This window comes from Spermophilus citellus (assembly GCF_964194105.1).
Source record: "Spermophilus citellus genome assembly, chromosome: 2".
NCBI lineage: Eukaryota > Metazoa > Chordata > Mammalia > Rodentia > Sciuridae > Spermophilus > Spermophilus citellus.
The window spans coordinates 65,117,122-65,140,673 of NC_138183.1; the positions used below are offsets into that span (position 1 = coordinate 65,117,122).

At 33.8% G+C, this 23,552-nt stretch overlaps 1 protein-coding gene across 3 annotated transcripts in view; it reads right to left on the reverse strand.

Annotated features, from left to right (window-relative positions):
* RIC1 (RIC1 homolog, RAB6A GEF complex partner 1) overlaps positions 1 to 23,552 on the reverse strand; it is a 120,779-nt gene that overhangs the window by 62,286 nt on the left and 34,941 nt on the right. For all 3 annotated transcript variants that reach the window (XM_081263221.1, XM_081263220.1, XM_081263219.1), the window contains exon 3: positions 10,668 to 10,747. In XM_081263221.1, the coding sequence (XP_081119347.1) occupies positions 10,668 to 10,747 (80 nt within the window). The remainder of the gene's footprint in view (positions 1 to 10,667; positions 10,748 to 23,552) is intronic.

Consider the following 23,552-nt stretch of genomic DNA (forward strand, 5'->3'; position numbering starts at 1 on the left):
AAAAAACAGCTGAATGAATTAAGGGATAGGAAAAAGGGCTTAATTTCAATATAATGACTCAACAATGTCCTAAAGTTCTATCCACTGAAGATGGAATAGGGCCAACAAAACTAAAAATCTGTGTGACTAGCTGAAGAGCTCAATCATTCCCAGTTCAGTACTGGATAGTTCAATCAGGTGATTTCCCCCTGCAAATTATGGTGGAACTTGTGATACAAGAGACAGAAATTTCAAAGGAAAGCAAATGAACTTCGTGCAAATGGGTTATGGGGGTGACAATCCAGGAGAGCTGGTAACCTGAGGATCAAGAAACTAATAATAGGGGAAAAAAAAAGTTGAAAGGGTTGTTCACTGCATACAAAAGAATATCCATTCTAAATTTTAACTGGAGTAAGCCTTAACCTCTTTCTCGAATTTTGTTTTTTTTTTTTTTTTTAGAGAGAGAGAATTTTAATATTTATTTTTTTAGTTTTCAGCAGACACAACGTCTTTGTATGTGGTGCTGAGGATCAAACCTGGGCCGCATGCATGCCAGGCAAGGGAGCTACTGCTTGAGCCACATCCCCAGCCCTTCCTTGAGTTTTTGATAAGTAGTTCTTCAAATAAAATAGCCAATGAATAAAGGAAATGATGAGAGGTTACCATTTAAGTATTTTTGATTTTTTTTCTCTCAATGTAATGTCAGATCAACTATGTGACTGTTTCCTTAACATTTTAAATTGTGGAAGTTCACAAAGCCTCTGCAGACAATTTGGTTATTCATAAAAATAAACAAACAAATAAATTTTTGAATAGACTTTAAAGTTTAATCATGGAAAACTGCCATTAATTTTGATACATGATATAATAATGTTAATTTAGTTTCAGTTAATTAAAGTGGGCGAATATCAGAAACTGTTGAGTGTCATATTTCTGCAAAAGAAAAAGATTTATCTAAGATTTGTTAAAATTCAGTTTATGAAGTAAAACATATCTAGAGACTAGGTTGCCCTTACCACTTGGCATAGAAGTCTCTCCATAGAATATTTCATAAAATTCCACTTTTATATTTAACATACAGTAAATAAGCTTCAATGTTATAATATTAACTTTATTTAAATGAACAACTATTAATGCAAATAAGCATGTTATGGTAATATAAGTACACAGCTGTTGGTAATAAGAGTTTATCCCTATTAAAGAAGCTATCTTTGTCAACACTTTACATTTTCAAGTATTTGTAAACAAATACTCTTAAAGTTGTCAGGAAGAGTCAAGTTTGTGATTGCTTACATTTAATACATGACTCAATCTGAGACTTGCTTTTGATCAAGAACACTTGTTTGAGAGATTTATTTTACTAATATATTTTATATAAATTAAAAGTAGCATTTTCCACCTTTCTATTCTAATGAATGACACAAGACATTCATGTCAATAAAGGGCAATAAAAACTGAAATGCTTTAATGGGATATCAATTACTATTCAAATTTACTATTATATCCTTGGAAAAGGGAATAAGTTCCCATTAAACTGATTTAAAAAAAAAAAACCTGCAAACCAAACCACAGTTCTCTCAAATGTTAAATATGCTTTGGGAATTACACTAGATGATACAGAAAATTGTTACTATACAATTCAACAAGTTCTTTTTTGTAAAAGATCTCAAATACTCTAAGTACAAGATAAAGAAAATAATGTGGCAGATAAACTGATGGATTTTGGGTGCAGGGATACAGGAACTTCAAGAATATAGTTAATTATACATTGTTTAACATAACTTATCTATGGCCTATCTTTTCCTTTAGGCATATAGTTTAAATAAAGTTTAAAGAAAGCTTCCCCTAATAAGTGAGCACTTTCCCCTGAACTACTATTGTAACTTTTCATAATATCCATTCACTTGTCATTTGTCATTTTACATTGCCATTAACTTTAAATATTTATTTTCATTAGTATTTCATATCTCTTAAGCCTGAGTATGTAGCTGATGTCTACAAATGATAGTAGGCATAAGTTTAAATATAGCAATGAGGATGAATCCCTTTCTAGGTTTTCATTCTAGAATGTGCTTGATATAGGGGGTTCTGGCAATCCTCAGAGAACTCTGGGACTAAGAGGCTCTGTTTCTCCAACCATAGTTCTAGAAAGGCTCAGAATTATCTCTTTTCCCATATCTGACATTCATAGTTGCAGACAATGCAACTGGAGAAGCAAGGGGTTCCTAGAGGTTGAATTCAGAGTTTCACACATATTAAGCATGTGCTCTATCACTGAGCCACACCACTGCAATATTTTTACTGATATGCCCATAATAATGAGAGCCTTCTGGGTGAAATAATGATTTCTAAGATGTTCATAAATATACTCTAATGGAAAAAGACCAAAAACTGTTGAAGCTGACTGATGAGCATGTAAGTACTCATTTCATTATTCCACTAATAGAATAATTAGTTTCTAGCCCCCTAGAAACAAACCTGGACAAAATATATGAAACAACTATATTTAGAAATTAAATAACAGGTAGTACAAAATTGTTATCATGAGCAAAGGTAAGCAAATAAGGTTTTCTAGCAGAAGTCACTTTCAGACTATCATCTAGGGTGAGAGAATCCAACATAGGATGGTAGTAAAAGTTGAGGAGAGCAAGATTAAAATTCAGGGAAGCAGAAGCAGCAATTTATAAAGCAGAATACCAGGAAGGTATTATATAAAGGGCTCTAGAAATCCACATTCCCCTGAGTCTTAACAAATACTAAATTATGAAAACATACTGTGACACCCCACAAGGCTTGGCAACTGCTAAGGTTTTTGGCTGTCCAGCTCATAGAGGGCTGAAAGAATTTCAATTCCAACTGGCTCAACTGGAGAGACCTTATTAAAGACCTCAGGGGGATAAATTAGCCCAACCAAGTGAATTTTAAATCCACCCTTTAAAAGCACACACACAAGCCTCAAAAGAATCAAGAACGCCAAACAACTGCCATCCAAAACAAGTTTCAACACTCTCTAAAGGAAAAACACAAAAATCAGACTATTAATAATAATGTCTAGCATACAATATACAATCACTAGGCATATGATATGTTCCAGTAATTCTACTCCTAATTATTTACCCAAGAGATTTAAGACAATTGGACAGTGAAACAAGATTACAATCTGAAAAAGCAGACAATGTCCATATTTTCTCTTTATATAACTGTTTGATTTTTTTTTTAATGAGATTCATGGATTACCAGTTAAAAAGTTAGAAAGTTCTCAGTTGGGACTGTGGCTCAGTGGTAGAGTGCTCACCCAGCACACGTGAGGCACTGGGTTCGATCCTCAGAACCACATAAAAATAAAATAAAGGTATTATGTCCACCTACGACTAAAAAAATACATATTAAAAAAAAGAAAATTCTATGGGAGTACACTAACATACATTATTCTGTGTTCAGTTCATGAACTTGATAATGTACACTAGCGATCTCAATATTTTTTATTCCCTTTGCGCCTATTGAAACATCATGTTGAACCTGATTTCATTATGTGTATATTCTGTAGATGTATATGCTATGATCTTTAGCTGCAGAACTTTGCATATTTCATGCTTCCCTTAACTGACATCATAAATGCATGAGCACTTATATGTTTTATTTATTTAATGGCTTCAAGGGAATTTATTCACAATGTTTTCTTATGAATTTTCTTACCTGCTAAATCTCACCAACTCAGAATTACTCTTTTCCTAGGTTTGTTTTGTTCCCTCAAAACTCTTTAAGATTCTTCTACATGTTATCTTCTCAGTGAAAATTACTGAAGACCCTATATCAAATTATGATCCAACTTCATATTCCCTTATCTGGCTTTATATTTTTGCCTAAAATGTATTTTCTAATTTGTGAAATATTATTTATCATCCTTTACACTAGGGGAATACAATTTCTATAGGGAGGATTTTTTGTTCCATTTCTTAACCGATGCATCTTTAGCATAAACAATAGTTCTTAAAGCCTGACAAAACTGAATACTTCTTAAATGCATGAAAATAATTTTTTGGAAGAGTTTTCTTAAAGAGGTATTACTCTGACTACTGGATATTTTATAAACTACCCCTGCCCCAATCCAAAAAAATTGCAAATGAACACATCAAATGGCCTTCAGTCTGATAATAATAATGTGCAGGGCTCTTTGAATTGTTTTGAATACTACTCAGCTTAAAAGAAGAGTAAAATTATGGCATTTGCCAGTAAATGGTTGGAGCTGGAGAATATCATGCTAAGTGAAATAAGCCAATCTCACAAAACCAAAGGCTGAATGTTTTCTCTAATATGCGGATACTAATTCACAATAAAGTGGGGGGCACTAGGAAAGAATAATGTTACCTTAGATTAGGTACAGGGAAGTGGTGGGAGGGAAAAGGAGGGGATATGGGGATAGGAAAGATAGTAGAATAAAACAGACATTATTACTGTATGTTTACATATGACTCCATGACCAATATGATTCTGCAACATGTACACTCAGAAAAATGAGAAATCATATTCCATCTATGTATGAAATATCAAAGTGCATAAATGTATTCTACTGCCATTTAAAACAAATTTTAAAAATAAAAAAATAGACTACAAAAGTTTAAACAAGTGAATCGTACAGATCGTTAGATTCTATCCTCTGAGTTCAGGTGTCATACTCAAAGTATGGCTAATAAAGGAATAGACTGCAGTACCCAGAATCTAAACATAAATATTCTTACCAATCCTATTAACAAGTGCTCATATCATTATGCTGTCAGAGAGTCATGCAACACACAACATTTCAATCAAAGGTGGTATTTTAGTCAGCTTTTTAGTGACCAAAAGAACTGACAAGAACAATGTAAAGGAGGAAAAGTTTATTTTGGCCCATGATTTCAGAGGTTCAGTCCCTGATTAGCCAACTCCATAGCTCTGGGCCCAAGGTGAGTCAGAACATCATGGTGCACAGGTATGGCAGAGAAAAAGAGTTCAGAACATCGTAACAAGGAAGCAAAGAGAGACAGACAGCACTCCACTCACGAGGGGAAAAATATAAACCCAAAAGACATGCCATCAGTGATCTACGTGCTGCAACTACAACCTACCCGGCTACAGTTCCCACCCAGTTAAAGTCTCAAGTCTAATCATTTCACCTCTGAACAGCCTTGCATTGTCTCAGACATGAGCCTTTGGGAGACACCTCATATTTAAACTGTAATAGGTAGACTCCACAGAGCAGTGGTCCCATAAATTATAATGGAGCTAAAAAATGCCTATCAACCAGTGGTATTACAGCTACTGTAATGTCATAGGAGACAAAACATTCATTACCCATGTTTGTAGTGATGCTGGTATAAACAAACCTATTGAGGTACCAGTTATAGGAAAGTGTATTCACAGCTTCTGGTGTTGGAAATCTGAAGATATCAAAACTGCTTGTATAAAAATATAAAGGCAAAAAAAAATCCAACCATTATACCTTTTCCATTTTTAGATGTTTAGATAAACAAATAACTTATAATTGTATAACAGCTTATAGTATTCAGTACAGTTACATGCTATACAGGTTTGTAGCCTGGAATATAAAAGTTCTAAACATCTATAATAGGCTATAACATCTAGATCTGTATAAGTACACTCTATGATGTTCACACAAGGATGATATCACCTAAGGATGCATTTCTCAGAACTAACCTGTTCTTAAGCAATGCACAACTAAATATATGTTGAGGGAAACGGTCATTCTATGACTAATTCAGACGTCTTTTCTCCTATACATTTGATGTGATTCAGCAGATGCTTATGACTTATGATATAGGATTTTCCTAAAAAAAAAAAAAACCTGGATTTTTGGAGATAAACTATTGAAATCAGAAATTATAGCCTCAGTCAGTCTCTTCTTCCTTTCCAGTCAGTACTAATTCATTAACAGAGAGCTTGTAAGATAAACTATGTTGGGGAGGAAAGGAGTAAAGGAGAGGGAGATTTGTTCTTTTGTTTGGAGTGATTATTTCTTTCTATGAAGATGATGATGATCTATAACTTAGATATTTGAAATTAAGTACACTCAATTTTAGTAATTTTTTTTTTTCTTTTCAGTGGTGCTGGGGATTGAAGCTAGAGCCTAACTGATGCTAGAAAGCACTCTACCTCTGAACTACAACACCAGCTCCTGTAATTGTTTGTTTTAGAACTTGGGCCTCAATAAGACTTGTCTCTTAACAAAATAAAAAGAGAGAGAGAGCTTAATGGTACTGGTGGAGAGACAGAAGTGAGAGAAGTGTGGAGGTTCTCTGTTCTCAACAAAATATACATTATAATATATTTGCTGAAATTATTTTTTTTTTAAAAATACCTTTTTATTTTTTAAGTACAGATGAACACAACATAATACCTTTATTTTTATGTGGTGTTGAGGATCGAACCTGGGTCCCGCCCATGCTAGGCGAGCACTCTACTGCTGAGCCACAATCCCAACCCCTGAAATTATTTTCACTATGAAGAAATATAATTAGCAATTTCAAGATTGATTGAACTCATTTAAATACAAGTACGTGAACACATTCCCATCTAAAAACAATTTTTTTTCTGATTTATCCCTGGCGGTTTCCTTCATTAATTTCACTACATATTCTAAAACATAAAATTTAAAAAAAAAAAAAAAAAAAGACAAGCTTCAACCATCCTGCACACTGGTTTGTATGACTAATGTGAAGACATTTTATACAGAATGGAATCTGTCAATACACGAAAGACAAAGAAATAGAAAATGTTATTATAAATGAGTGATCTTTGAGATAAAGTCATTTAATAAAACTGCCATCACTTTTGAAGACTGACTCCAAGTATCTACAAGGATGCTAGCAACTACTATAGGTGGAAACTATGAAAGATCAAAGAGGTATCTGACCTGTGTTCTCAGATGGAACACAATGAAAATGATATGCAGCCTGAGGTTAAGATGCTATCATATAATACAGGAAAGCTGAGATTCTCTAGAAAAAAATCATGTGATATACTGCTAAGATTTAGAGAAGTGAAATAAGAGATAACAGCATTTCTATAATTGAGAAGACAATTAACTATTGGTCTTAATTATGCTACCTCTGTTCTTCAGGACCATTATAAGCACTCCAGATCATTTCTCCTCTTTTCTATCCCTATTCCCTCAGTAAGTCCTAGTAGATGGTTAGATAGGGCACAACAAGGTTGGGACAGTATAGTAGTAATGATTAAAAGCACAAACTCTAGGGCTATAACACTTATATCTGCATTTTGGCTGTGCCACTTAAGAATACAACTATGATGAGTCACCTGGCCTCTCTGTGTAATAATTTGTATACTAGTTGTACCTAGTTACTTCTCTGGGTTACTACAGAAATTAAATGAGTAGTGAAAGTACTTACAACAGTGTCTGTGAACTACATAATTGTTTACAATGGTACAAGTGATATTGTCAAAAATAAAACATTTTTTTTTACTTATATAACCACTATTTTTCAGGTTTTAAATATATGAACATCTAACAATTTAAGATATTTTTATTTTCATTTTACAAATGACTTCTGCGGGGGGGGGGGGGAGCTTATTAAACTAACCTAACCTAAAAGTAGTTCAATGCACAAATCTGTAACAGACTGACTATCCTACAAAATTGTTTTGCATATGAGATATTATTTGATTTTATGTAGCAGTTACTAGAAGTTATATGTTGGCAGAGGCACAGCATCAACAAATTACTTATATGTATATATATTTTAATCACTTAAAATCTTAAAAATGAAGTAAAAATTTTGTGAAAGAAAAATACATTAGTGATTACAGCAGTTGTCCTTTGTTAATTTTCTCATAAGCCAGGTATTTATCCAAGCATTAAATATAAATGATCTCATCTAATTCTAGGAAATGGTTTGTACTGTTATCCCATTCTACAAATGAAACCGTTTTGGGCAGTATTAAAAACTTGAAAAAAATCATACATCAGGTATGGTAAAGCTGATGTTCAATTCCAGGTCTCTCTGCCACCAAAGCTTATCTCTCAAACCAAGATTCATGCTGTTCTAAGAACATTTTATTGAGCCCAGGTATTAAAACCCCAAATATTCAATATAAGGAAATAATGTCCAAACTGAAAACAGAATAATATTCTTTATTTAATTCTCTACCCCAACACACATAGTCAAGCACAGCAAAGATTATGCATTGTCAGGATTCAGTTAAGAGGCATCTTGTGTAGTTTTGGAATCAAAAGGTAAGACACTATTTTTTAAAATTCTGTGATACAAAAAGTGGGTCTCAAAAGTACTATTCTGAAACATGTAAATATATGTAAATTATATTAGTGAGCTAAAGAAAAGAGTCTTTTTACTATCTCAAGAGAAGTTATTTCTGTACTCTGCCCACAGTTGTATAGACTGATCAAGTTTCAGTTGACTGTGATTATTGCTTTTTATTTACTGGAACACGTCTGAATCAAGCCAAAAAAAGAAGTCAGACACAATAGTTCAAAATACACAAGTCAATAAAATTTTAGACATTGATTACAAGAGTATTTCACAAATTTATCACTTAGAATAAAAAAATTTAGTTTTATTAATATCCACAAAACTGAATATAAGAGCTGGGGTTGTAGCTCAGCAGTAGAGCACTTGCCTAGCATGTGCAAGGCCCTGGGTTCGATCCTCAGTACCACATAAAAATAAATAAAGATACTGTGTCCAATTGCAGCTCAAAAATAAATATTTCTTTTAAAAGAATATAAAATTTCTAAATATACCATAATGCCCATTATGGTATATAAGTATACCATAAGCAATACTGAAATTGTTTCTTCATTTAAAGTTTTATATTGAAAAACAACCAAATCAATAACCAAATCATTAAAATTTTTCTGTACTTAACAAAAGTTTTCCAAAACTCAGCTAATACTTTAATTAATTAACACTATATTTGTCACAAAAAGAAGTGGCTCTTCCATTAGGCAAGTCTAGATAGTTCTCTAGAATCTATGATAAAAGAATCTGACCTATATTCTAAATGACCTAGTTAGCCTTTTCAAAGCTGTATTCTCAAGAATATTAACAAAGTTTTCTTAAACAGAAACAAAAAACTTCCATGGTACCATTTTCTTGGGAAATCATGGGTTTCTTTTCCTTTGGGATTTTGCAAATCCAATTTAACAAAATTAAATACAATTTCCAAATTTTAAAAATGTTAAAAAAATTTTTAGAATTGAAAGCAGCAGAAAAATCATTCTGGTTCTACTATTTAGGAGCAAAATACTATAAAGAGCTGTATTACAGGGCTAGAAATATAGCTCAGTTGATAGAGTGTGTTTTGCCTCACATGCACAAGGCCCTGGTATCAATGCCCAAAACCATTAAAAAAAAAAAAAAAAAGAAAGAAAGATCTATATTACAGTTCTATCACTTAGGGGCAAAATACTATAAAAATTTGTATTATATTGTTCTGGATTTTTTTATATGATTCTTATTGTTTTGTTTTAAATAGCTATGGTAATATTATACATGTAATTTTGTGTATGCTTTATTTATTTTAATATGATCAGGTTTTTGAGTACACAAAATTTTCTGAGACTTTATATTTAATGACTACATCATTGAGAAGGATGTACTACAGTTAACCTGCTAACTCCCCATTATCACACTTTGGTATACAACATCTATCAAAAGTGAGCAACACAACATTTACTATACCTCTGCTAGCGGAACAATAATTCAGCAAACATTTTTATATTAAAATTTGAGTTTCTTTTTAAAAAATTGTTGAATTTGATATTTTATTTGAATAATATTAAGCTTGAACAGTTTCTCTTGTGTTTATAGTAACTGCATTTCCTCTTTTTGAGACTGTTTTATCAATTATAGACTGTATTTATTGACAATTTATATGATTCCTTTATTAAAAGCAATAAGCTGAGGCCCTATTTACTAAAAATATTTTCCCCAAGTTTGTTATTTGATTTTTAATGTTTTAATTTTGTTGTTAATTTTCAGAAATTTAAACTTTTCAAATAGTAAAATCTATTTTTCTCATTAATTCCTTACATACCTATTAAATTTTGGATGTTTTCTATTATCTAGAAACATGATAATTTTATATCTAGCTTCAAAACTTGATCTTTTAAAAACGATGTCATGCTTTAAACCTATACATCCTTTTATTTTGAAAATAAGGCATGCTATGGAGGAAAAAATACAAAATATACATAACTACACAAAGAGCAAAAGTTCATGTTCCCTCAAATTTTAATCAAGAGTTAAAAAAGAACCCCAGACATTTTTCTTCTTTTTTTTAAAAAATCTATGCATATAGAAAAATACAGGCAAAAGTACTTATAACATAGTCATATTTCACCTCTTTCACTCAGGATTTCTTAGCTCCTCTCTAATAAAGACTGCAGAATGTCAGATCTGGAGTATATTAATAGTAATTGTGAATGGCTATGAAAGGATACAATACATTCCTAATGATTCCCAAACTTATTTAATTACAGAATTCTTTAATCAAGAAATTATGGTTCAAAGACCTGGTAATTTCTGAAATGCTATTTTGGAAATGCTGGCTTATCTTTATATTAATAACTTCAGACAATCCAAAACTTTAATGTTTCTGTGAATATAAAGTATGCAGATTTATATTAAAAAAATAAAAGCCAACAAACTTACTTGGGATATACTGGTTCATAAAGGTACTTGTCGCCTCTTGAAGATATAACATGAAAAAACAAGATGTAGCCATTTGCTGTCTGAAAGAGAAATTTTATTAAGCATGAATTAAAGAATAAGGCTATGACTGGTCTGCTAAATTTTAATTTTATATCTTCTTACTATGAAAAAAAACCTCATTCTTAGGAAACTTCCTTTGAATAATTTTAGCCTAAATATGTAAATAAAACAACTTGTTTTAATATAACCCATTGTGAAAAAAAGGTTTTACAAATATTTCAGAAAAATATAATTGGAATCAGTTGTTCATTAAATATTCATTTTAAATGTGAATATTTTCCAGTGATTACATTTATTGAATGGGTAAATTATTATTCTGCAAAATACATAGACTTTTTGAATTCTGCAATAATATAGCAAATAATTATTCCAAGCTTTAAAGCAAGTAACAGTATGTAAAATGCTTCTGGACAAATAAACTTTATATAACACTAATCTCAAAATAGCCTATTTACATACTTCAAAATCAATCTTTTGGTCTCCGATTTACATAAAATACAGTCTAAATCAAAGAAAAGCAGTGCTAAACTTTAATTTCCAAAAATGTGAACATTTGAACATTAAACTGAACATCATTTTTCTTTTTTAAAATTGTGTACTGTATTTATACATAATAGTGAGATTCATTATGTCATATTTGTATATGCACTAATTTGATCAATCTCATTCTTCAGTACCTTTCTTTTCTCTCCCAATCTTCTCTCCCCAGATCTACTTCCTCTACTCCACTAATCTCCTTTCTATCATTGTTTTTTAATTAGTGTGTTAAATTATATATATGCAGGTTTTCACATTGGGTAAATTTGTACTTGGACAAGCATAGTCTAAATAACATTTTTTTCCTAAGTTAACAAAATATTTTTAAGACAGAAGCTATATTAAAAACAAACAATGCCATTATATGATCAAAGCATACATCTGTGACTTGTGAAACTCAAGCAACCATTTTACAATTTATATATGAAATACTATATACAGCTTTTTCTAACCAAACATTTTCAAACAGAACAGAACAAAGTGGCAAATGTTTTCCCCAAACTTTATTATACTAACACTGAATTCCTATCATTTTAGAGGCAAGTGAGCATTTACCCAAAGTAGAACCAAAGAAAAGATCAACGTTTCAAATTTCTTTCCAGTACTAACTTCCTGTTTTTCATTTACAGAAAGGACAAAGAAAAAAAAATACTCAGTTTCTTCAGCAAGGCCAGGTCTGTTTTTTAACTATAAATTTAACTATTTTTTAATGTGCTCTCAAAAACTAGAGTTCAATTTATCAGAATACAAAAGAAAAAGGTTGAAGATTGTTCAGATAAGATCACCTTTCTAAATCTTCACAAGCAGTTTTATGTTCTTACCATATGGAAAACAAGAAAACAAAAGGAAAATGGCTTTAAATCAAACCATACAAAAGTTACAAACATATTGTTCCTTTACAGAAAAAATGACTGTTCAAAAACTTTAATCTGTACTGTTACCTTAGTAACATAGAGTAATATAACAAGAGTAACATAGTATGATATCATGGATAACACTGACATACAAATACTGTCCCAAGTATCAGTCACTGAAGGCCAAAAGTTTGACATTTCAGAGTATCAAATGCTAATATTATAAATCAAATTAAGTGCTTAAAAGGCTACAAGGTCAGGAAGAACATAGCATTTTTCACTAGCATTTGGAAATTTTATATACATAGAATACTAGGTAAAATTACAAATAATATCTTGATTTACTGTTTTGATATTTTATATCAATCAACTTAATATGTAAACCAAATGCCAAATAATTCTGGATCTCATGACCATCTATCACCAATCTTTTATTAAATAGTCTTGATTCTGAACAAATTAAAAAGTCGGTAGTAAATTATCCTTAAAAAGCAGTCTCTTAATTTGCACTGAATCTATCTCGATATAGGGTTATAATGACCTTATCTTTCTTTCTCTTCATGCTCCCAAAATAATGCAAATAAAGCATGACTATTACTTAATCTATAGGAAACAATCCCACCATCCTCTTCTTACATACATACATATTGTCACCCAAAACTAAACTAATTTTTAAGTAAATGAAAAAAATAATCTTTAAGTTCTTTTTCCTGTTATCATGACTTGTTTTAAATACATTTTCCTTCTTTCTGTAGGACACATTTAAGGATCTAGCTTCAATGACCTGAATGATGTATCACAAAGATACAATTAAGAGATAAAGGGTTTGATGACTTATATATATATCTTCTACTCCAACATATTGTTATGTCAGTCTTCAAATAAGGATGGAATAAGAGACTAGCACTCAAATTCTTTACACTGGTCTATAAATGATATTTTGTTTTTATTTATGACACATGTTCAAATGAGAAAAAACAAAATTAGTTACCCTAAATCATACTACCCTCCCAAGATAATAATTTAATATTTTTGTATAAACTTCTAGACTTTGTACATACATACAATGATTATACTTAAAGGGTAAATGATTACAGATTATAAATCACAAGCACTCTTAATTGTAGACAGAGTGTTTTTTGACATACCCTTCAAAATTATTTTTCCTAATATTATCACATTGTTTTATGTTTTATATCAGAGCATTAATTTGAAGGGGGGGACCTCCAAAACAAACAACAAAAACAGCAAGACTCCAACCTAAATGTATTACTGAAGTTGATTTATGCTGCACTGAAACAACAAAAAATCCGACAATATATTGAACAATGATTTTCAAAACATGCATCAAGCAATGAAAGCTGGTCATCCTTAACAGAGGGGAAATGAAGGTGAGCCCTACTCCTCTTGCCCAGTTTATTGCCTTGTTGATAATTTACAGGTTACAGCACTGAGAATGGAAGCTGAAACAGAGCCTAATAGACTCTCTGGCTTCAGAAGTTAAAGCTCGGTGTTCTAGAAGAATAAGGCAACTCAAATTCATGTGACAAAGTACCATAATAGAAAGAAAAGAATTACATACAGAAGTAACTCAAGAATACCAATAAGGAGAGCCACCGCCCCCGCCCAGATCAGGACCAGTGACCTGCCGGCATGGTAGTCACAACACCCCAATTGGAGTAGGGGCAGAGCAGAGCCGCCACCTGCGCCGGCAAGGTAGGCAGACCTGCAACCGACCGGAGGAACAGGCTCAGCGGCCTGCCAGCATGGTAGACACGTCACCCCAATTGGAGTAGGAACAGAGCAGAGCCGCTGCCCGCGCCCGGAACAGGCCCAGAGGCCCGGCAGCGTGGTAGTCACGTCACCCCAATTGTAGTAGGGGCAGAGCAGAGCCGCCTCCCGCGCCCAGAACAGGCCCAGCGACCCGCCGGTGTGGTAGACATGTCACCCCAATTGTAGTAGGGGCAGAGCAGAGCCGCCTCCCGCGCCCAGAACAGGCCCAGCGACCCGCCGGTGTGGTAGACATGTCACCCCAATTGCAGTAAGGGCAGAGCAGAGCCGCCGCCCGCGCCTGCAAGGTAGGCAGACCTGCGACCGACCGGCAGAACAGACCCAGCGGCCCGTCAGCGTGGTAGACAGATCACCCCAATTGGAGGAGGAGCACAGCCGCCGCCCGCCCCTGCAAGGGAGACTTTTCAACTATACAAGATCAATATAAATATATAGGGGGAAAATTTCAAAAACACAACAGTTTCACCAAGCAGAAAGAAACGCGAGCAGTATGAAAAGACAAGGAAAGAAAGGACCACAAGCAATGCAGGTCAACTCAACTTTAGAAGAGGTAATAGCGGCAGCAGATGGAATGTCAGATAAAGAATTCAGGATATACATGCTTCAGATGATCTGGAATCTCAAGGAAGACATTAGACAGCAAAATCACAGTGAAAGATCACTTCGACAATGAATGACATCAACAAATCCAAGAAGCAAAAGATCAACTATACAGGGAGATAGAGGTTATAAAAAACAAACAGAAATTCTAGAAATGCAGGAAGCAATAAACCAACTTAAAAACTCAATTGAGAATACTACCAGCAGAGTAGAACACTTAGAAGATAGAACATCAGACAATGAAGATAAACTATTTCAACTTGAAAAGAACAGACAGCTCAGCAAGACTGTTAAGAAACCATGAGCAGAACATCCAAGAAATATGGGATAACATAAAGAGACCAAACTTAAGAGTCATTGGGATACAGGAAGGTATAGAGGTCCAAACCAAAGGAATGAGCAATCTATTCAATGAAATAATACAAGAAAACTTCCCAGACTTGAAAAATGAGACAGAATCTCAAATCCTAGAAGCCTACAGGACGCCGAATGTGCAAAATCATAAGAGATCCAAACCTAGACACATTATAATGAAGATGCCCAACATACAGAATAAGGAGAGAATTTTAAAAGCTACAAGAGAAAGGAAGCAGATTACATTTAGGGGTAAACCAATCAGGATAACAGCTGATCTCTCAACACAGACTCTGAAAGCTAGAAGATCCTGGAATAACATATTTCAAACACTGAAAGAAAATGGGTTCCAGCCAAGAATCGTGTATCCGGTGAAATTAAGCTTCAGGATGGAAGATGAAATTAAAACCTTCCACGATAAACAAAAGTTAAAAGAATTCACAGCTAGAAAACCATCTCTTCAAAAAATCCTTGGCAAAACATTACAGGAAGAGGAAATGGAAAATAACATTGAAAACCAACAGTGGGAGGTAGGACAGTAAAGGGGGGAAAGTAATCAAAGAGGAAAACAAATCAGGTTTAGTAACATTAATGAACAAATATGGCTGGAAGAACAAACCATATCTCAATAATAACCCTAAATGTGAATGGCTTAAACTCACCACTTAAGAGACACACGCTAGTTGAATGTATCACAAAACAAGACCCTACAATATGCTGCCTACAGGAGACGCATTTGATAGGAAAAGATATACATAGACTGAAGGTGAAAGGTTGGGGAAAATCATACCACTCATATGGACTGTGGAAACAAGCAGGAGTGTCCATACTCATATCTAATAAAATAGATTTCAAGCCAAAGTTAATCAAAAGGGATAAAGAGAGACACTACATACTGCTCAAGGGAACCATACACCAACAAGACATAACAATCATAAATATATATGCCCCAAACAATGGTGCAGCTATGTTCATCAAGCAAACTCTTCTCAATTCAAGAGTCTAATAGATCACCATACAATAATCATGGGAGACTTCAACACACCTCTCTCACCACTGGACAGATCTTCCAAACAAAAGTTAAATAAGGAAACTATAGAACTCAATAACACAATTAATAACCTAGACTTAATTGACATATATAGAATATACCACCCAACATCAAGCAGTTACACTTTTTTCTCAGCAGCACATGGATCCTTCTCAAAAATAGATCATATATTATGTCACAGGGCAACTCTTAGACAATATAAAGGAGTAGAGATAATACCATGCATCTTATCTGATCATAATGGAATGAAACTGAAAATCAACGATAAAAGAAGGAAAAATCAAGCATCACTTGGAGAATGAACAATAGGTTACTGAATGATCAATGGGTTATAGAAGACATCAAGGAGGAAATTAAAAATTCTTAGAGATAAATGAAAACATAGACACAACATATCGGAATCTATGGGACACATTGAAAGCAGTTCTAAGAGGAAAATTCATTGCTTGGAGTTCATTCCTTAAAAAAAGAAAAAACCAACAAATAAATGATCTCATACTTCATCTCAAAATCCTAGAAAAAGAAGAGCAAAACAACAGCAAAAGAAGTAGAAGGCAAGAAATAATTAAAATCAGAGCTGAAATTAATGAAATCGAAACAAAAGAAACAATTGAAAAAATTGACAAAACTAAAAGTTGGTTCTTTGAAAAAATAAATAGCCATGCTAACGAAGAGAAGAAGAGAAAGAACTCAAATTACTAGCATACGGGATGAAAAAGGCAATATCACAACAGACACTTCAGAAATACAGAAGATAATCAGAAATTATTTTGAATCCTTATACTCCAATAAAATAGAAGATAGTGAAGGCATCGAGAAATTTCTTAAGTCATATGATCGGCCCCGATTGAGTCAGGAGGATATAGACAACCTAAACAGACCAATATCAATTGAGGAAATAGAAGAAACCATCAAAAGACTACCAACTAAGAAAAGCCCAGGACCGGATGGGTATACAGCAGAGTTTTACAAAACCTTTAAAGAGGAACTAATACCAATACTTTTCAAGCTATTTCAGGAAATAGAAAAAGAGGGAGCTCTTCCAAATTCATTCTACGAGGCCAACATCACCCTGATTCCTAAACCAGACAAAGACACTTCAAAGAAAGAAAACTACAGACCAATATCTCTAATGAACCTAGATGCAAAAATCCTCAATAAAATTCTGGCGAATCGGATACAAAAACATATCAAAAAAATTGTGCACCATGATCAAGTAGGATTCATCCCTGGGATGCAAGGCTGGTTCAATATACGGAAATCAATAAATGTTATTCACCACATCAATAGACTTAAAAATAAGAACCATGTGATCATCTCGATAGACGCGGAAAAAGCATTCGACAAAGTACAGCATCTCTTTATGTTCAAAACTCTAGAAAAACTAGGGATAACAGGAACATACCTCAACATTGTAAAAGCAATTTATGCTAAGCCTCAGGCTAGCATCATTCTGAATGGAGAAAAATTGAAGGCATTCCCTCTAAAATCTGGAACAAGACAGGGATGCCCTCTCTCACCACTTCTGTTCAACATAGTTCTCGAAACACTGGCCAGAGCAATTAGACAGACAAAAGAAATTAAAGGCATAAAAATAGGAAAAGAAGAACTTAAATTATCACTAATTGCAGATGACATGATTCTATACCTAGCAGACCCAAAAGGGTCTACAAAGAAACTATTAGAGCTAATAAATGAATTCAGCAAAGTGGCAGGATATAAAATCAACACGCATAAATCAAAGGCATTTCTGTATATCAGCGACAAAACTTCTGAAACGGAAATGAGGAAAAACACTCCATTCACAATATCCTCAAAAAAAAATAAAATACTTGGGAATCAACCTAACAAAAGAGGTGAAAGATTTATACAATGAAAACTACAGAACCCTAAAGAGAGAAGTAGAAGAAGATCTTAGAAGATGGAAAAATATCCCCTGTTCATGGATAGGCAGAACTAACATCATCAAAATGGCGATATTACCAAAAGTTCTCTATAGGTTTAACGCAATGCCAATCAAAATCCCAATGGCATTTCTTGTAGAAAGAGAGAAAGCAATCATGAAATTCATATGGAAAAATAAAAGACCCAGAATAGCAAAAGCAATTCTAAGCAGGAAGTGTGAATCAGGCGGTATAGCGATACCAGACTTCAAACTATACTACAGAGCAATAGTAACAAAAACAGCATGGTACTGGTACCAAAACAGGTGGGTGGACCAGTGGTACAGAATAGAGGACACAGAAACCAATCCACAAAGTTACAACTATCTTATATTTGATAAAGGGGCTAAAAGCATGCAATGGAGGAAGGATAGCATCTTCAACAAATGGTGCTGGGAAAACTGGAAATCCATATGCAACAAAAATGAAACTGAATCCCTTTCTCTCTCGCCATGCACAAAAGTTAACTCAAAATGGATCAAGGAGCTTGATATCAAATCAGAGACACGGCGTCTGATAGAAGAAATAGTTGGCTACAATCTACATACTGTGGGGTCGGGCTCCAAATTCCTCAATAGGACACCCATAGCACAAGAGTTAATAACTAGAATCAACAAATGGGACTTACTCAAACTAAAAAGTTTTTTTTCAGCAAAAGAAACAACAAGAGAGGTAAATAGGGAGCCTACATCCTGGGAACAAATCTTTACTCCTCACACTTCAGATAGAGCCCTAGTATCCAGAGTATACAAAGAATTCAAAAAATTAGACAATAAGATAACAAATAACCCAATCAACAAATGGGCCAAGGACCTGAACAGACATTTCTCAGAGGAGGACATACAATCAATCAACAAGTACATGAAAAAATGCTCAACATCTCTAGCAGTCAGAGAAATCCAAATCAAAACCACCCTAAGATACCATCTCACTCCAGTAAGATTGTCAGCCATTATGAAGTCAAACAACAAGTGCTGGCGAGGATGTGGAGAAAAGGGTACACTTGTACATTGTTGGTGGGACTGCAAATTGGTGCAACCAATTTGGAAAGCAGTTTGGAGATTTCTTGGAAAGCTGGGAATGGAACCACCATTTGATCCAGCTATTCCCCTTCTGGGTCTATTCCCTAAAGACCTAAAAACAGCATGCTACAGGGACACTGCTACATCGATGTTCACAGCAGTACAATTCACAATAGGAAGACTGTGGAAGCAACCTAGATGCCCTTCAATAGACGAATGGATAAAAAAAAATGTGGCATTTATACACAATGGAGTATTACTCTGCACTAAAAAATGACAAAATTATAGAATTTGGAGGGAAATGGATGGCATTAGAGCAGATTATGCTAAGTGAAGTTAGCCAATCCCTAAAAATCAAATGCCAAATGTCTTCTTTGATATAAGGAGAGTAACTAAGAACAGAGTAGGGACGAAGAGCATGAGAAGAAGATTAACATTAAACAGAGATGAGAGGTGGGAGGGAAAGGGAGAGAGAAGGGAAATTGCATGGAAATGGAAGGAGACCCTCAGGGTTATACAAAATTACATACAAGAGGAAGTGAGGGGAAAGGGAAAAATAATACAAGGTGGAGAAAGGAATTACAGTAGAGGGGGTAGAGAGAGAAGAGGGGTGGGGAGGGGAAGGGAGGGGGGATAGTAGAGGATAGGAAAGGCAGCAGAATACAACAGACACGAGTATGGCAATATGTAAATCAATGAAGTGTAACTGATGTGATTCTGCAATCTGTATACGGGGTAAAAATGGGAGTTCATAACCCACTTGAATCAAAGTGTGAAATATGATATATCAAGAACTATGTAATGTTTTGAACAACCAACAATAAAAATAAATAAATAAATAAATAAAGAATACCAACAAGGACATATATGTGAGGAAACTACTCATAGTAGAAGAAAGAACAATTTGAAAGAAGTGGTAAATAGTGCATAAGCAGGACTAAAGAAAGTCATAATTTACAGCGCACTAGATAGAATACTCGGGAAAGCAGTTCTTAGGTCTTCCTGTGGTAATTCTAGAAAGGTATTGCCTTAGTAGTGGGCAAGAACTAGCTCAGGATTGAGCTCTAAATCCAGCCCCCCCCGCCCCCGCACACACACACATACACAAAGAAAAGCTTAAAGTGAGACATGAACAGATCAAATTATTTCCAAGTAACTTAACTGCATTCCAAGAAAATTTATAGGATCGCAAAAGTACCCAGTATATAACAAAGTAAAGTCACAACTTCTGATATCTAATTAAAAGATACAGGGAGGCTGGAAATAAAAGACACAATGAAAAGAAAAATCAACCAATTTTAACAATCCATAATGCAATAAGATTGTTGAAATTAGCACAAAAGAGCATTAAAACAGATACTATATTCCTTATCTTCAAAAGGTTACAAAAATATAGAAGACCCAACAGAACTCGAGATAAAAGCTAAAATATGAGAGTCAAAAAAACATACTGGATTGGATGAATAAGTTGGACACTGCAGGAAAAAAGTTTATTGATTATAAAAGTATAGCAATAAAAATTTTTCACAATGAAACAGAAAAAAAGTAATAAAACAGAAAGAGATCAACAAACTGTGGAACTTCATATGGCCCAATAGGCATATACACAAAAAGTCCCCAAATGATAATATTTATATTTCCATTGAATTTAATTAAAATTCACTTCCTTCACTTAAATTTCTTTAAAATGTCAATTTTCTTTTAAATAATAATAGAAATGTATACTGGAGCTTATACCATAGGTAAAATAAAATGTGTATGTTCCCTAATCCCAACAGAATTAAACTAGAGACCAATAAAATAAGATTCTGGAAAACCTTCAGTGTTTTGAAACTAAAATACATAGTTCTAACTAACTCATGGATCAAAGACGGAATCAAAAGGGAAATTAAAAAATATATAAATCGTACCAAAATTTGTGGGATTCTGCTAAAGCAGTACTTAGGGGGAAATTTATAGTTTTAAATACCTGTTTAGAAAAAAAGAATGCATACAAACAACAATAAGTGTTGGCAAGGATGTGGGGAAAAAGGCACACTGATACATTGCTGGTGGGACTGCAAATTGGTGCAGCCAATATGGAAAGCGTATGGAAATGTTTCAGAAAATTGGGAATGGAACCACCATTTGACCCAGCTATCCCTCTCATCAGACTATACCCAAAGGACTTAAAAACAGCATACTACAGGGACACAGCCACATCAATGTTTATTGTAGCCCAATTCATAATAGCTAAACTGTGGAACCAACCTAGATGCCCTTCAATAGATGAATGGATTAAAAAAATGTGTCATATATACACAATGGAATATTACTCAGCAATAAAAGAGAATAAAATCATGGCATTTGAAGGTAAATGGATGGAGTTAGAGAAGTTAATGCCAAATATCTTCTTTGATATAAGGAGGCTAATTAATAATGGGATAGAGAGCAAGAGCATGGGAGAAATAGACAAACTCTACATAGGGCAGAGGGGTTGCAGGGGAAGAGAGGGGGCATGGGGTTATTAATGATGGTGGAATGTGAAGATCATTATTATCCAAAGTACATGTATGAAGACATGAATTGTTGTGAACATACTATGTATAAAACCAGAGATATGAAAAATTGTGCTCTACATGTGTAATAAGAATTGTAATGCATTCCACTGTCATATATAAATAAAAAGAAAGAAAAATCTCAAACCAATGATCTCAGTTTTACACTAGTAACAAAATAGCAAATGAAATCTCAACTAAGCAGGAGGGAAAAAATAATGAGATCAGAGTGGAAATGGAATAGAACACAGAAAAGTAAAATCAATGAAAGAAATTATGAGTTTTTAAAGAAAATCACAAGAAAAAAAGAAATCACTAAAATTGACATGCCTCTACTCAAACTGATCAGGCAAAAAAAAAAAAAAAAAAAACTAAATACAAAAGAGATAATGGTAACAGGATTATAGACTCTAGAGACACTAAAATAATAAGGAGGTCAGGGAAGGATACAGAAAGGTTGATGAAAGAGTATTAAATTACAGTTAGACAGGAGTAAGAAGTTCTGTTATACTACAGCCCAATAGGGTGACTATAGATAAGAACTATGCAAAAACAATCCAATTTAAAAAGTGGTAAAAAAATGAACAGAAATTTCTCTAAATATGTAAGAATAGATGAAAAAATAGTCAACATCATCAGTCATTAGAGAAATACAAATCAAAACTATAATGAGATACACCTTCAAACTCTTCAAAACTCAAAAGAACAAACAATGGAAATAAATGCTAAGGATGATAAGAAGAAATCAGAACTTTTATACTGCCAAAGGGAATGAGACAGTGTAACCCCTGTGAAATTGATCCAGCAATTCTGCATTTGAGTGTGCAACCAAAAGAACTGGAAATAAGGATTCCAACAAATACTTCTATGATAATGTTCAATTGAGTATTATTCACAATAGTCATAAGTTGGAAACAATACAAATGCCCATCAATAGATCAATGGATAAACAAATATGCTACATACATATTATGAAATATAACTCTGACATAAAAAAAATGAAGTTCTGACACATACCATAATGTGGAAGAGCCTTGAAAACATTTCCCTAAGTGAAATAAGTTAGGCACAAGAGGACAAATATATTATGATTCCATTTACAAGATGTATCTGGTATGAGAAATTCATAGATACAGAAAGTTGATTAGAAGTTACCAGGGGCAGGAGGGAATTAGGAATGCTTACTTAAGCTTAATGATTACAAAGTTTCTGTTTGGGGTGATGATAAAGAAAACAGTGGTGATAGTGTGTAATGCAGTGAACGTGACTAATAACACCTAATTGCACACTTAAAATAGTTAAAATGGCAACTTTATGCTATATACACCTTACAATTTAAAAAAATTTATCATGCAATACACCGAAAATGAGACCAAGTACAGAATATCATATTTTCTTTCATGAAATTGCTTTTCTTCTTACATTTTTTCACTAATTGCCATGAACATTCTCCTAACACTCATCTAAGCTTGAAACCACAGTCATCTTCAACTACTCATATTCATTTATTCCCTACAATTAGCAAATATTTTTTCCCTTGGATATTCCTATGAATAATAAAGAAGCCAGGTTGGCTAAAGGAAAGTCCCTGAAGAAGAAAAATGAAAAAATAACATCAGAAAAGTAATAATGAAGTAGGGTTTTAGGGATTAAAGGACCTTAAATGCAATGCTAAGAAGCCTGGACTTTATTATGTGGAACACAGAACTGCAAACTTTAGCTGTGAAGGGCTAGATAGTATATATTTTTAGGATCTCTGAGCCAAAAAAAGGAAAACCAAGGATATTAGATAGGTACTTATATCACATGACAGTTTTTTGAGGTTTTTTTGGTTTGGACTCAGGGGAACTCAACCACTGAGCTACATCCCCAGCCCTATTTTGTATTTTATTTAGAGACGGGGTCTCACTGAGTTGCTTAGCACCTCACTTTTGCTGAGGCTAGCTTTGAACTTGAGATCCTCCTGCATCAGTCTCCCAAGTTGCTGGGATTACAGGCACACACATCACAGCCAGCTTTTTAAAAATATTTTTAGTGTAGACAGACACAATACCTTCATTTTACTTATTTACACATGGTGCTGAGGATCAAACCCAGTGTCTCACATGCTAGGCAAGCCCTCCACCTTTGAGCCGC